General features: G+C 36.2%; 1 protein-coding gene and 1 pseudogene across 1 annotated transcript in view; one reads left to right on the top strand and one right to left on the bottom strand.

The window, feature by feature from the left end:
• The window catches only part of MMS22L (MMS22 like, DNA repair protein), a 133269-nt gene that overhangs the window by 73935 nt on the left and 44200 nt on the right, over window positions 1–15134 (bottom strand). Inside the window, exons 12-14 of the mRNA XM_059942040.1 lie at window positions 9815–9934; window positions 6113–6339; window positions 3713–4216 (exon numbers count right to left, since the gene is read on the bottom strand). Coding sequence (XP_059798023.1) covers window positions 3713–4216; window positions 6113–6339; window positions 9815–9934 — 851 coding nt within the window. The remainder of the gene's footprint in view (window positions 1–3712; window positions 4217–6112; window positions 6340–9814; window positions 9935–15134) is intronic.
• LOC132376357 (nucleophosmin-like) lies at window positions 8356–9592 on the top strand (annotated as a pseudogene).

Genomic DNA, 15134 nt, shown 5'->3' with positions numbered 1-15134 from the left:
TGTGTTTCTAGTTACTACTTTTGAAGAATGACCAAAAAAGTTCCAGTTAAGAGCTTGAAGACAAAAAGTCAGTAAATAAAGAAAAAATAATTTCCTATTTATTACTTTCGTTGTATTTCCATTTTTAAAGCCTCTCCAACCTTCAAAATAAATCTCCTTCTTCCATTACCAAGTTTCCATTAACATTTTTAACAAACTTCTGTGTTTATCTTGGAATGCATATTTTCTAAATATACTCCATACACTAATCTAAAAATGAGAAAGGAGGCTTTCTCATACACCATCAGGGAGACTGAAATTGGTGCAAAATTTTTTAAATTAAATGGGATGATTAAACGGGACTGGAATATCCACCCACATTTAAAATGCACATACACTAATTCACTCTTAGGAATTAATCTACAGATATACCTTCACAAGTACACAGAGAATGCATATATAAAGATGTTAAAACTGTGTTTATAATAACAAAATGGTAAATAATATAAATTTCCATTATTTGGGGATTGGCTAAATAAAGTTTGGTACATCCATATAATGAAACACTAAGTAGCCATTAAAAAGAACTAGATAGGTCTCCGTATACTAACATGAAAAGCTGTCTAGGAAATATTAAGTGAAAAAATGAAGTTGCAGAACAAAGATCATCTCTTTTGTGTTTTAAGCCTATGAATGGGAAGAAGTCTGGAAGGTTCTATAATAAACCATTTTAATCTATGGAGTAGAAATAGAGCATCACTGAGGTTGGACCAGATAATTCTTTGTTGCGTGGGCTGTCCTGTACATTGTAGGCTATTTATGTAGCAGTATCCCTGACCTCCACCCACTAGATGCTGGGTAGCACCCCTCATACATGTGACAATCAAAAACTTCTCCAGACACTGCCCAATGTCCCCTGGGGGACAAACTCACCCCTAGGTGAGAACCATTGAACTAGAGAATAAAGGAGTGAAGTTGGGGAGAGGAACTTTTACTTGTCACCTTATACCTCATTTTTTTTTTCTTTTACCATTTTTACCATGACAACATACTACATTTGCAATTTAAAGAAAAATTCCAGGGACTTCCCTGGTAGCGCAGTGGTTAAGAATCCGCCTGCCAATGCAGGGGACACGGGTTCCAGCCTTGGTCTGGGAAGATCCCACATGCTGTGGAGCAACTTAGCCCGTGTGCCACAACTACTGAGCCTGCGCTCTAGAGCCCATGAGCCACAACTACTGAGCCCGCATGCCACAACTACGGAAGCCCGCATGCCTAGAGCCCATGCTGTGCAACAAGAGAAGCCACTGCAATGAGAAGCCTGCTGACTGCAATGAAGAGTAGCCCCCGATCTCCGCCACTAGAGAAAGTCCATGTGCAGCAACGAAGACCCAACAAGCCATAAATAAATAAATAAATAAATAAATAAATAAATAAATAAATGTTCCTTAAAAAAAAAAAAAAGAAAAATTTCACAACAAAAGAAGATTCCTCCACACTGCCTCACTGCTCTCCGAGCTACTGGATTGGCCAAAAAGTTCGTTCAGGTTTTCCGAACAAACTTTTTGGTCAACCCAATACTTTGAAGAACCTGAAAAAAAAAGCTTCCTTCAAATTTCTAACTAAAAAGTTAAATAGTATTTGTAAGATATGAATCTTTGTTTTAAAAAAAAACATATATAAGAAACAATACAATTGTTAAGACAAATAAAAAAGACTTGTCTCTCTTTAATGGAAAAGGTAGAAAGATATATGGATTCTGCCACTTGGTTCCATGACTGCATCTTCCCAAGATGCCCAAACTCTCACGTCATTTTCTACTCCTTTGCCCAGACTGCAGCACTATCACCAGGATGGTTTAGACCAGCTCCCTCCTCTTCCTTCTTGTTTTGTATATTCAGACAAATATAAACAAACAAACCAAAAATGGTACCAGAAATATGGAAATTCCTAATTCTGCCCAAGAAGCACAGGAAAGTACTACTTACCACTTATTTAAAAATTAAACAAACAGAATAAATTTGGCACTTGGAAAAGTATAATATCTGCTAATAAACTCTACTAGACTAAGAAAGAACAAATGTACTTCGTGGAGAAGATCCAGAATCAGTAAAAGCTTCTTCTAATGAAGTTGGCTATTCATTTACTTATCCATTTATCTATCCATCCACCTAAAAATTTGATACAGCTTACATTGGGGGATAAGGGGATGATTATCTGATCAAGAACTAGAGTACATAAATATAAAAACTACACAAAATCTAAAGAGTGAAAACCCGTGGATTAATCTGTATGAACACACAGCCCAACATAAAGCAAATTAAGAAAATTAGTAATAAATGAAACTCGTAATGAATAAATGTCCAAAATTCGGAAATTTCATCAAGTTTACTATCTTTGAAAAACAGATGCTACTTTTGTAATGTGCAGCTAAGAAGAGGGAAGCAGTCTCTTCATTAACTTCAGACATGATTTTAAATAAAATCATATTTTTATACTTAACTTTTACACAACTTTTTAGTGACACTGACTAACTGCACTGAGTGGTAGTATCTAACTTCTCAAGAACATGTACTTTAAAGGTGAAACTGTTATGTAAAAAGGGCCTTATAGGCAATAAATGTCATAATCACTGTTCTTAGCCATTATTGTTTGGGTCGGAGCGTATCTGCACATTTGCATAATTTAAGTGGATCTGAGAACAGTAAGTTTTGTATAGATGACTGGTGTTATAAATAGAACAATCCTATCTTTTTTTAAAAAATAAATTTATTTATTTATTTTTGGCTGTGTTGGGTCTTCATTGCTGCGTGCGGGCTTTCTCTAGTTGTGGCGAGTGGGAGCTACTCTTTGTTGCGGCGTGCAGGCTTCTCATTACGGTGGCCTCTCTTGTTGCGGAGCACAGGCTCTAGGTGTGTGGGCTTCAGTAGTTGTGGCACGTGGGCTCAGTAGTTGTGGCACGTGGGCTCAGTAGTTGTGGCGTGCAGGCTCAGCAGTTTTGGTGCACAGGCTTAGTTGCTCTGAAGCACGTGGGATCTTCCTGGACCAGGGCTCGAACCTGTGTCCCCTGCATTGGCAGGCGGATTCTTAACCACTGTGCCACCAGGGAAGCCCCGAACAACCCTATCTTAATCTTAGAATAAACTATTTCAGCTGGAAGTATTGTACTGGCCAAAAAGTTCTTTTGGGTTTTCCTATAAGATCTTTTGGAAAAACCCAAACAAATTTTTTGGCCAACCCAATATTTCATGCATTTGAGGCTGCAACTCTGCAGCAAAATATTTAAAGAAACTTACTTTTTTTTTAATGGTACAATGTGGCCAAAATCTCCTTATGCACACAAAACTGCATATGTTTCAATGAAAGCCACCTCAGATTTGAACTCATGGTCTTGCTTAGAATGTCTGAAATATCCCTCTGGATAATAATGCTCTTCTAGGAGAGGTAGAGAGGAAAGAAGGGGCCAAGAGGCATGGCTCTTGGACTACACCAGCGCTACTCTTGGTTTAGTTTAGTTTTATGTGTTTGCACATAAGCTTTCTTTCAAAGAAGCACTGTTTGCAAGGACTGTTTGAAAACTACTGATTTATGTTACATTGCAGTCAAACTCCTTTAACTCCTCTCTTTGCAACTGAATTTCATGAGTATGTCAAAAGGAAAACTTTAATATAGAATCAACACAGGTGATGATATAAAGCAAATCAACAAATTAGAACGTTACTGGAAAGCATACCTGATTCTGGCCAGAACAGCTTGTAGAAAGCTCAACACTGTCCGAAGTTCAGATTTTTGACAAGCTCGTAGAAGCATACTAAAGCCATCATTAAGCAGTTTTTCATGGGAAGGATGCAAGCAATGGCTAGTCTCAAACACTTCTTGAACACCATCAATATATATGGAAAGAAGTGACCAGAGAGTCTGTCTTTGTCCCATTTCATCATTCTTAGATACCAAGAACTCCTTTGCTTTCTCCCGGAAAGCACCTGAAAATATCTCAGCCAAAACACTGATGTCCAGGTTTTTCTGGGTGTACATCAAGAGGAAGGCCATCTGACCCTTCCAAATGAGAGGAGATGTTATAAAGGCAGGCCTGAGGAAATTTAGGAGGCCTAAAACATGACTTGCTACATCTTCCACCTCTGCCACACATGCTAACAGTAGAAAAAGGCTGAAAAAGTTTTGCAGACCAACTTCAGTTAGTTCTTCCATTCTTTTTTGATGGAATTTAGAATATATCCTGTAAAACAAAAAGCTGAATTAATAAAATTGTTTCATTCACAAAAATGCATCTTTCAAAATAACATTTCACTCAATACTCATGACAGTCTCATTACTTTAAATTGTTATCTATTTCTACATAATGGTGCTATTGTGTCACTTTTCCTGCTTAGAAAACAACCTCACAGAACACCACTGTCCCCCCTTATCTTCAAATTTCTCAAGGATGCAGCAAGCATCTATAAGTGAATCAAAGAATTCAGTGGCTTTTCCCAAAGGACAGTAAAAATGTTCTTTTCATATAGTACATGGTTTTTCCTTTTATTTTAGTCCCCCCATTACCTTTCTCTTTAAATTCTTATTGACAAATAAAAAAGAATATAAAATCCTTTTAAGTACAACTTGTTGCACTTTATAGAAATCTTAACAGGGCAATTTTATGTAACAATTTTCCTTAAACCCTTTCTCCCTCTACCCTTCACAAAGACTTGGCTCTTGCTATACTTATATGTTAAGACAATTCAAAACTCTGGAAAAATTATTTTTACCTACTTACAAAGAAAAATTGTTAGTGTTCAAATATCCAAGACTAGCCATTTAAAAAGCTGCTGTCAATCCTATTTAATATAATTTAAAAGTTGATGTACTTTTCTTTCATCAATTAAGGAATTAGAATTGAAAACCATTTTGACTCTTACTTATGGATTGTTAAATTTCTTTGTAACTTCTATAATTGGTTTATTCAAGACAGAAATGATTAATGCTTATGAGAGGTTAAATGTTTATTTATAAACAATGAAGCTGATAAGCTCCTGAAAGTAAAGATCTGCTTAATTATCTTTATATCCTCCATCATGCCCATAATAGTGCTTGGTAGAGAGACTTGTTATTGAATTCCAATTTCTTTTAGCAATAAAGTTCTGAGTATTATGTCTTCCATAAAATGATTTAAGATTCAAAAACAAACTGGCAAACAGAACAAAATAAAAAAACTACTGTTTGAGCTACCTAATTACTTGGAGGTTTAACAAAGACACTACCATTAAAAAAAAAAAAGTATATTCTAAATAAAAAATCCGAACTGTATCACCATAACCTTGCAAGAATTATTCACTGTGTGAATCAAACAGGAATTTCATGTAGTGATTCTTGAGAAGTCTCTACCGAAGATAAAAAGTATTCTGCTGTGAGAGCTTCCCCCACATAAGCTGAGCAAGTGGTAGAGGGCAGTCTACTGCACAGAGGGCTAGAAAAGGGGCTAACAGGCAAGAGAAGTAGAACAAGGGAAGACAGTAACAATCACACCCATTTAACAAGCAAAACTTTCAAAAAAGAATAGACAAATGTGATCAAAAGTTTATGTGACCACACCAGAAATGAAAATGGCATACTCCTCAAATGAGAACATCAGAGTTATTTGGTTCTATTATATTCTGGTTAGTTGTCATGCAAGAAAGCAGGGCTTGTGGGACTGGTGGGCTCCAAGAACACAAAGTTTTATAGACTGAATCTACCACCTGCCAATGTATGATGTGGAGATGTTTCTTATTTCTATAATTTTTAATAAAATACATGCAAAGAATGACATAAAACATTACAATTAATTTTGACAAGAAAAACAACAGTTCTCTTATATCCCTGCATTTAATATATGGAATTTCAATCTTCAGGACTGATGAGATAAATAAGAAACTAAAATCCTCCCCAAGTTATGGATGGATACTAGGTTTGTTCCTTTCTATAACAAACTGGCAAGATCAAAATGCACCATAATTTGCTGTCCTACATTAACGAATACATTTAAAATGTAAACCATAAAGACAAACAAGCACAAGTTAACTTAAAAAATACAAACAGTAAAACTTCTCCAAAGATATAAGTGAACATTCATGACAAAGAAAGATATGGCACATACCTTCCTTTGACTTGTTTCCAAGGATGAGGGCCATTGTTCTTCATTGCTTTCTTAACAACTTTTGCCAAAATGCAAAGGAAAATAGTGTAACTACTGCTGGATTTATACAGGTCATGATCTTGTTTATCACAACAGCAGGTCTTCACCATTTCTAGCATAGACAAGGGCGACTTAATGACATGTGTCAGGCCTTTCAAAGGAAGCCAAGAAATACTAAAAGAACTATTCTAAAAGCAAAAGACAGGAAACAAGTATTAAGTCTCTGAATAAATAAAAATGGAAAGCTGTAAATCCCAATTAGCTCACTAGAAGTTTGACTATTCTTAATCATAAAAATTACACAGCCATTACCACATATTCCCCTAAAATAAAAATTCCATTCAAGCACAGAACACCAAGGGGTATTCAAATTCCTGGATTATCCCCAAAATGTCTTATTAACCGTTGGTTTGTTCAAATTAGGATAGCAACAAGATCCATACATTGCATTTGGTTGACATGCCTCTTTTATTCTATAAATTTCCCAATGTTTTTGTCACAGCATTTATCAGGTAATTTATTGTGTGGTATTTCCTAGAGTCTGGATTTAGCTGCTTGTATCTTCCTAGACTCATTAATATATTCTTTCATCCTCTATCTTTTCTGTAAAGTGGTAGCTGTACCTAGCGGACTGGTCAGATTCAGGTCAAGTTTTCTGGTGAGAATCTTTCATTGGTAGTACTGAGTACTTCCTATTTCAGTTAGCAAAGAGGCGTTCTCACCGTCCTTCTTTTTGTGATGTTAAGACTGATCATGCTGTCAGCCTGATCTATCCATTTTAGTGATCCCTGCAGTTTGAGCAGCCATGGATGATCATCATCCAGTTGGCTTATTTCATCGGATGTATGGAACAGAGATTTTCTATCACTCCTTCTAAACTAGCTCATCAGAAATTTGGTACTCTAAAATATAGTTTATATTTTTATTTATTTACAGTTTCCAGAATAACAACTTCTCTAAAAGTACCATAAACTCAAGGATTTATACTTCCCTATGCCCCAATTTACCCAGTGTTGGGCAATGGGAGCTCCTTAAAGTTGGCTCCTGTGTCCTTCTGACATGACTCCAGCTTACTTTGATACCTTCCTTGCTTTCAGGTATGACAAGATACTCTAGACTCATCTTGTATACATTCTGCCTGAGAATTAGAATTGGTCATTTCTCCCACCAGCCTGACAATGTGCTTCAGAGAAAGGTATTTTTCCCATTTTTAATATGCTCAATTATGTACAAACCCAAACTTGTAATTTACTTGTAAATCCTCCATATCTATTTTCCACCTTGACTGAGGGGTTCACTTTGTATTTACCCAGAAAACCAAATGTTCCAAATCTTCTCTTCTCTCCACACACAAGTAACTCAATCTTTTAAATGTACCTTTAAAATTTTATCTTCCAAGTTTGTCCTCTCCTTTTAAAATCCACTATCTCTATTTCAGTTCTCACTCACTGCATTATTTGCTTCTACTACTACACTGGACTACTAACTCATCTGTATCCAATTCCTTTATACTACCTTCAGAAAAAAACTTTCTCAAACACATACCTAATGTGTCACATCCTTGCTTTCCAATGTCTCCTGAATAAATCATAACAATTATCTTTAACCCTTCATAATCCAGCCCCAGACTAACTTCTCTACTTTCCTTATCTCCCGTGTCTCTCCATAATCACCTCAGACCCATCATTCAGAACTACTTAACACAGTAGGAATAAATCATGTTTTTCATGTCTCTTTACATTTGTCCACACTATTCCTTTTGCTTGGATGCTCATTTTCTTATGTACTTGGAAAATTCTACTCATTTCCCAGGTCAACTTAAAAAATTATGACTTCATAAAGTCTTCTACAAGTCCATAAACTGGGTCAGATACTCCTTCCTTTAGCCTTCCACAGTATTATAACTTTTTTTCTACAATATTTGTGCTTCTGCCCACTAGCCTAGTCTCAAATGCCAAGACTAGTTCTTATTCAAGATAGCATTAACTGTTCAATGTGTTGCAAGCAATCAATAGTTGTTAGAAAACATTTATAAAAGAAGATTTTTAAAAAATATCTTTCTGGCACAATTTGGGCTACTTTGCTTAATCTCACTCTTAAGACAAAAGGGGCCCTGGTCTGATTCCGTCTTGTGCGACTGTTCCTTGGAACGGTAGTCTTTTATCTTCGTCCACTTTCTCTCCCACCGAAGTGCGTGCCACCAACCCATGGAAGATTCGATGGACATGGACATGAGCCCCCTGAGGCCCCAGAACTATCTTTTTGGTTGTGAACTAAAGGCCGACAAAGATTATCACTTTAAGGTGGATAATGATGAAAATGAGCACCAGTTATCTTTAAGAACGGTCAGTTTAGGGGCTGGCGCAAAGGATGAATTGCACATTGTCGAAGCAGAGGCGATGAATTATGAAGGCAGTCCAATTAAAGCAACACTGGCAACTTTGAAAATGTCTGTGCAGCCAACGGTTTCCCTTGGGGGCTTTGAAATAACACCACCTGTGGTCTTACGGTTGAAGTAAGGTTCAGGGCCTGTGCATATTAGTGGACAGCACTTAGTAGCTGTGGAGGAAGATGCAGAGTCAGAAGATGAAGAGGAGGAGGATGTGACACTCCTAAGTATATCTGGAAAGCATTCTGCCCCTGGAAGTGGTAGCAAGGTTCCACAGAAAAAAGTAAAACTTGCTGCTGATGAACATGAAGATGATGATGATGATGATGATGATGATGATGATGATGATGACGACGACGACGACGACGACGACGACGATGATGACGACGATGACTATGATGATGAGGAAACTGAAGAAAAAGTTCCAGTAAAGAAATCTGTACGAGATACTCCAGCCAAAAATGCACAAAAATCAAACCAGAATGGAAAAGACTCAAAACCATCAACACCAAGATCAAAAGGTCAAGAATCCTTCAAAAAACAGGAAAAAACTCCTAAAACACCAAAAGGACCTAGCTCTGTAGAAGACATTAAAGCAAAAATGCAAGCAAGTATAGAAAAAGGTGGTTCCCTTCCCAAAGTGGAAGCCAAATTCATCAATTATGTGAAGAATTGTTTCCGGATGACTGATCAGGAGGCTATTCAAGATCTCTGGCAGTGGAGGAAGTCTCTTTAAGAAAATAGTTTAAACAGTTTGTTAAAATTTTCCGTCTTATTTCATTTCTGTAACAGTTGATATCTGGCTGTCCTTTTTATAATGCAGAGTGAGAACTTTCCCTACCGTGTCTGATAAATATTGTCCAGGTTCCATTGCCAAGAATGTGTTGTCCAAAATGCCTGTTTAGTTTTTAAAGATGGAACTCCACCCTTTGCTTGGTTTTAAGTATGTATGGCATGTTATGATAGGACATAGTAGTAGTGGTGGTCAGACAAATGGAAATGGTGGGGAGACAAAAATATACATGTGAAATAAACTCAGTATTTTAATACCAAAAAAAAAGAGAAAAGGGACCTTACATGCTCCATTCCTTTATGCAAATGCTCTTTAGACAATGTGAAACATAAAAGTGTTTTTGAGCTACTCTAATCTACTTTGAAAAATTAGTTTTAAGAAAAATCCATAATTATATATAATTAAGCCATGAAAATATTCCTCAAATATCATGTACAAATTCTTCAAATTCCTGGAACAAATTCATACTCTATTTACTCACCAGGTTCTTACTGTAATATTCCCACAGAATGGTGACAACTGCAATGTTTGGCTCCCAGAAATCACAAAGGGTCAAACAACAGTGAAGATACATTCGTAACTGATCTTCTAGTATACCATCCTAAAAAATAAACTGAAATTGTGAGGAGCTAAATGCGCTCTGGCAACACACATTATCAGTTGATATTGCACTGAATAACCTGCTCCTAAAAAGAATATAAATATATATCACCAAGTCATACCCATTCTCATCTTCAGACCAGAAGGTCTAAATCAGCATAAGGTATACTTCTAAAACTTTGCTTTAGAGACCATTAGTATATTCAGATAACTGAAATTACATAACTCAATTTGACTTTTTACTCAGTTATTTAACAATTACAATAGGTATTTAATAACTGAATGGTGTAGAACCCAGAGACTGAAAAAGAAACCCAAACCAGAAAGAAATAGCATAAATGATAGAATAATTAAGATGTACACAAATCCAAAGGACTTGCTCATACTTAAGTATCAATATGAGGTCAAATTCTTTATGGGAATATAAGCATTGTTCTTCTAAAAACCAGAGGATTGGCAGAGTACATATATTTTAACCTTTTAGGAAGTAGCAACAGGAGAGAGTAGAAAAGAAGTGACACTTTAATCTTCTATGATGAAACAACCATGCATGTCTGTTAAAAAGTGACATATCACTGAATTCCAATCATTCAGCAATCATTTATTCAAAGCTTACTATATACCAGACACTATTCTAAGGTACTAGGCAAAAAGCAATGAATAAGTCAGACATGGTACATGCACTAACAGAAGTTACACTTTGGTGGAGGATGGAAAAAGAGGACACTGAAACAAACAAGATAAATGTAAACAATTACAACCACCATGAAAAACAGAAAAAGCAGAGTAATGTGGTAGGGTAACTGGTAGAGGATGTGGGTCATTATTTTCTCAGGAACTAAGAATGGAAAGACCTTTTTGAGGGCTGGCATTTGGGCTAAATGACAGAATGAAAAACAGCAAACCACATAAAGAACTGAAAGTAAAGCATTCATCACAGAGAAAACACATGGAAAGTTCCTGAATTAGCAGTAAGCTTGATATTGTAGGATTAAGTCAGAGATAGTCAGGAATCATATCTCATTTGAGGCTTTAGAGTTTATAGTCAGAATTATGGTTTTTATTTTAATTATGTTGGGAAGCCTCTACAAGATTGTAAGCACAGGGGTGACATGAAATGATTGTTTGAAAAATAGTACATTGGATCATGCATGGAGAATGAATACAGTAGATAAGACCAGTTAGAAGGTAAACAGTGACATTTCCAATGTAATAGAAAATCAGACAGAGGTCAAGTACAAAGTAGAAATGTTGGGAAATTTGAAGGTGCTTGAGATACAGTATGCTTTAAATAAATAATTGTTGAATGACTGGGATTCAGTGTTGTGTCACTCTTCAACAAACATGTATGGTTATTTCATCACAGAAGATGAGATTAAAATGTCTACTTTTTTCTACTTCCTTCTCCTCCTGTCAACTCAAAATATTAGATGGCTCTGTGAAACTGTAAGACTAAGATAAGTGGACAACTTTAGAGATATGTTTGGAAACAGACAATGGGATTTGTTGATGAGTTATATTAAGGTATGAAGGAAAGACAGCAATTAACAAGAACTCTCATTTGGCTTAAGAAAATGGGTTGATGGAACCATTTCCTAAGATGGCAAAGACTAGGGGAGGAACACATGAGAGAGTGCACAGGGCAACCAAGTGGAAATATTAAGCAGACAACTGACATATGGGTCTATAGCTCAAGGGAAAAGTCAGAGCTATTGATATAAATTTGGGTGTTACTTTCATATTGATGGCTTTTAGAGCTAAGAGACTAGATAAGATCAACCTAGGAAAGACGATGGAAAAGAGAAAAGGATCTAGAACTGAGAGGCCTTTGCTATTCCAAAATTTAGGTAGCAAGCAAAAGAAGGACTCTATAAGCAAAACCCAATGGCCCATGAAGTAGGAAGGAAACCAGGCAGCATGGAAACCAAAAGAAATATTTCAGAAAGGGAAGGGGGTCAACAGGGTTGAATGCTACTGAGAGGTTAAAATGAGAACAAAGAACTCTTAGATTTGACAATGTGGAAGTTATTGATGGCTTTGACAACAGTAGTTTCAGGTATGGCAGAGACAGATGCTTAACTATGGCAGGCTGAGGAGATAATAGGAGGTGAGGAAGTAGTGATACTTAAGTGAAGATATATAAAGTCCTTGAACAGGTGAGAAGAGAAAAGATCCAGTACACAGGGAAAGGAATTAGCCTTTGAGAGAAACAGTGACATTTCCAATATAACAGAAAAGCAGACTGAGAGGTTGTGTGCAAAGCAGGCACATTGGGAGATTTGAAGGTTTAAACATAAAGGAGTTCTCAGCTGACTGGTCCTATTTTCTCAATGATTTATGAGGCAAGATGCTTACCTAAGGTGACTGGGCCACAGCATGTGTTGAACAGTGTGTTAAAAAACAAATTCTGAAATAAGTTGTTTTGGAGAGTAGAAAAGCAAACATTCTAGAGCCGAGTGCCACTTGAAAAGATTTATGATCAAGAATTTAAAGTCAGACCAGTCAGCAAGAATGAGTGTACGAGTTTTTTCCACCAACATTCAGCTGGCGGTGGGGGGGGGGCATGGCAGAGGGATAAGAGAGGGGGATTAGGTTTTGCCAAGTTTAAAATAGGTAAGGGCTATGGAATTAAAGGTGTTTGTGATGGAATGATTATAATAAGGGGTTGTATAATCTACATTGTTCAAGGAGGAAAGTTTGGACATGGATGAACACAGAAAAATGAAAAGATCCATGACAATGGACAGAATGAAAATGAAAAGTGAAAAAATGTAGAGCATAACTATGGGAGGCAGTGGGTAAGGTAAATAAAAGAAAATCTGATTAGAACTAAGGATATGAAGAAACTTAGAGGACAGGTGGATTATACACAATGATGTTGGGGTAACTAATAAAAGTAGTATACAGGTATAGAAGAGAACAGTGATCTTGCTGCCAAATCTTTCAGTGAATGAGAGTGAACCAAACATGACCAGATTTTTTTGAGAAGGCTTTTAACTCTTTTAGTTATTAATCCGTTAGAATACACTGAAGCTTCAAGTCCTTTAGGAAATTTTCTAACTTCCACACTAAACAGTGACCTTTCTTTATGCTCCATAGCACACTATGCACACCTGTATCTTAGCCCTTACCTTGCTAAATTTTATGTCTATCTGCCTTCAAGTGTCTATGAGCTCCCTGAGTGCTGGGATAATGTCCCCTGGGCCTAGCACAGTGCCTGCTTCACCAAAGAGACTCCATAAATGTTTTATGAACAAAACTGAGATCTGGGTTCTGGTGTCTCTTTTCATCAAGTACCTGTATGGTTCAGCAAAAGATATTTAGCTTCTATAATAGATAGTTAAATTTAACCAAAGAAGACAAGGTTCTATCCATCATTAACATTCTTTGATTTTTATTATGAAAATATTAAACGAGATCTAGGCTTATTCCCATGGCACACTACTGATATGAATTAAAGCATACTTTTAAAAAATTTTATTATGTTTCAAGGTTAAAAAGTGGGTTATATGAAAAAAGTGGGTTCATTTTGAAGCGTCTGTACTGTTTTATTCAGTATCTGAAACTCATTTTTCATGTGAAATTCACAAAAAGGTGTATAAACCATAAAAATATATGAAGTTTGGGAAAAACAAAAGATTAAATACCGACTATGTGTCAGACATTATGTGATGTTTTACATATGTTCATTCATGTATGTCTTATACCATCCCAGCTTTATTACATTCATTTTGCAGAAAAAAAGGATGAGGGTCAGAAGTTACAAGCAGTTTACCCAAGTCCACCTGGGAAGAAGCTAGGATTTATGACTCCAAAGCCTGTTATACATACTATGCTATGCTACCTTCCAAAAACAGGAGGGAAAAGAAATGAACATTTAATGGACACCAGATTTGATCAAGATTGCTCTTAGTGACCAGACCAAGATTTGAATCAAAGTGTGTGAGACCAGAGCCCATGCTCTTTCCACTGTACCCAATCAAAAAGAAATTAAAAATGGCAACTTGGGGGATTTTTCCTTTTCTTTTTTTTTTTTAAGAAAAGGAGATAAATTTCCCTTTATTTTCCTGCTAGTGGTTACAGATTAAAATGAAAAGAAATGGCTTAGAAAATACCATTTTCTCCACAGTTCTGGCAGGATAACTAATGAGTCAGTTGAGTGTGACTTAAAAAGCAAGTTTCCTTTTTTAATTAATTACAGTTAGTATTTGTTATAAAATACATTTTCATGTTCTGTATATTCAACCATTATTTTCTTTTGAATCGTGTTCCCTTAGGTTTTCTTAAAAATTCCCTTTAAAAATTGTGTGGGTGCACATCAGCTGAATTAAGGAAAGAAACGATTTGCCCATCTTCAAGGCCAAAGAGACAAAGAGATAAGAATATATAATAGTCAGGAGTAGAGGAGGCAACAGACATCTTAGCTCAAATTCATAATGGAAAAACAAAGCTGAAATATAGTGAGGAGGAATGTCTGAGAACAACTGACAACAATATTAATTTCTTCCTACCTTATATTTTCTCATCATACATTTATTGGGGAGGGAAAAAAACCACAAAAAACAAATTTTAAAAAGTGTGGAAAATTGAGATAGCTGTTTTCCATACGTATCACCAAAACAGATCTAGAAACCAATACGGATTACTAATCAAACACACAGCATCAAAGAAGTTTTAAAATAGAAATAATGAAAAAAAATAGTTATATTAAGAATCCTACAAGGTCAAATACTTTGAGGGAGCACAGAGTGAGTAAAACACAAATGAAGACTCAAATCCCAGCTCTGCCACTTCCTAGCTAGCTGTGTGGACCTGGACAAGCTCCCTCTATGCCCCAGTTTCCTAATGTATAAAATGGAACTTCACACAACTGTCATAAGCATGAAGTGGAAGAATGTACGTTAAGTGCTATGTACAGTACTTGCACAGGGATAGCTATCATTTTGAATGAATTTTTTTAGCCCAAACATTGAGTCCTGACGATCAAATAATAAATGAAACACATTCACAGCATCATACCTTAAACTGATGTATTTCAATTTTGTGAGTGTTAAGGCCAAACTCTACCTAAACCAAGAGTTTTCATCAACAACATCTAAATCCATGCCCTCTGATTAAAGATTTTTAATAAACCAGAAAGCCTGTGGGGTTCTTTTCCACACAGGCTCAAACCTACCTGTGCTACTCGACTTCTACATTTA

The sequence above is a fragment of the Balaenoptera ricei genome, chromosome 12 (genome assembly GCF_028023285.1).
Source record: "Balaenoptera ricei isolate mBalRic1 chromosome 12, mBalRic1.hap2, whole genome shotgun sequence".
Classification (NCBI taxonomy): domain Eukaryota; kingdom Metazoa; phylum Chordata; class Mammalia; order Artiodactyla; family Balaenopteridae; genus Balaenoptera; species Balaenoptera ricei.
This window is presented reverse-complemented; position numbering and strand designations above follow the sequence as displayed.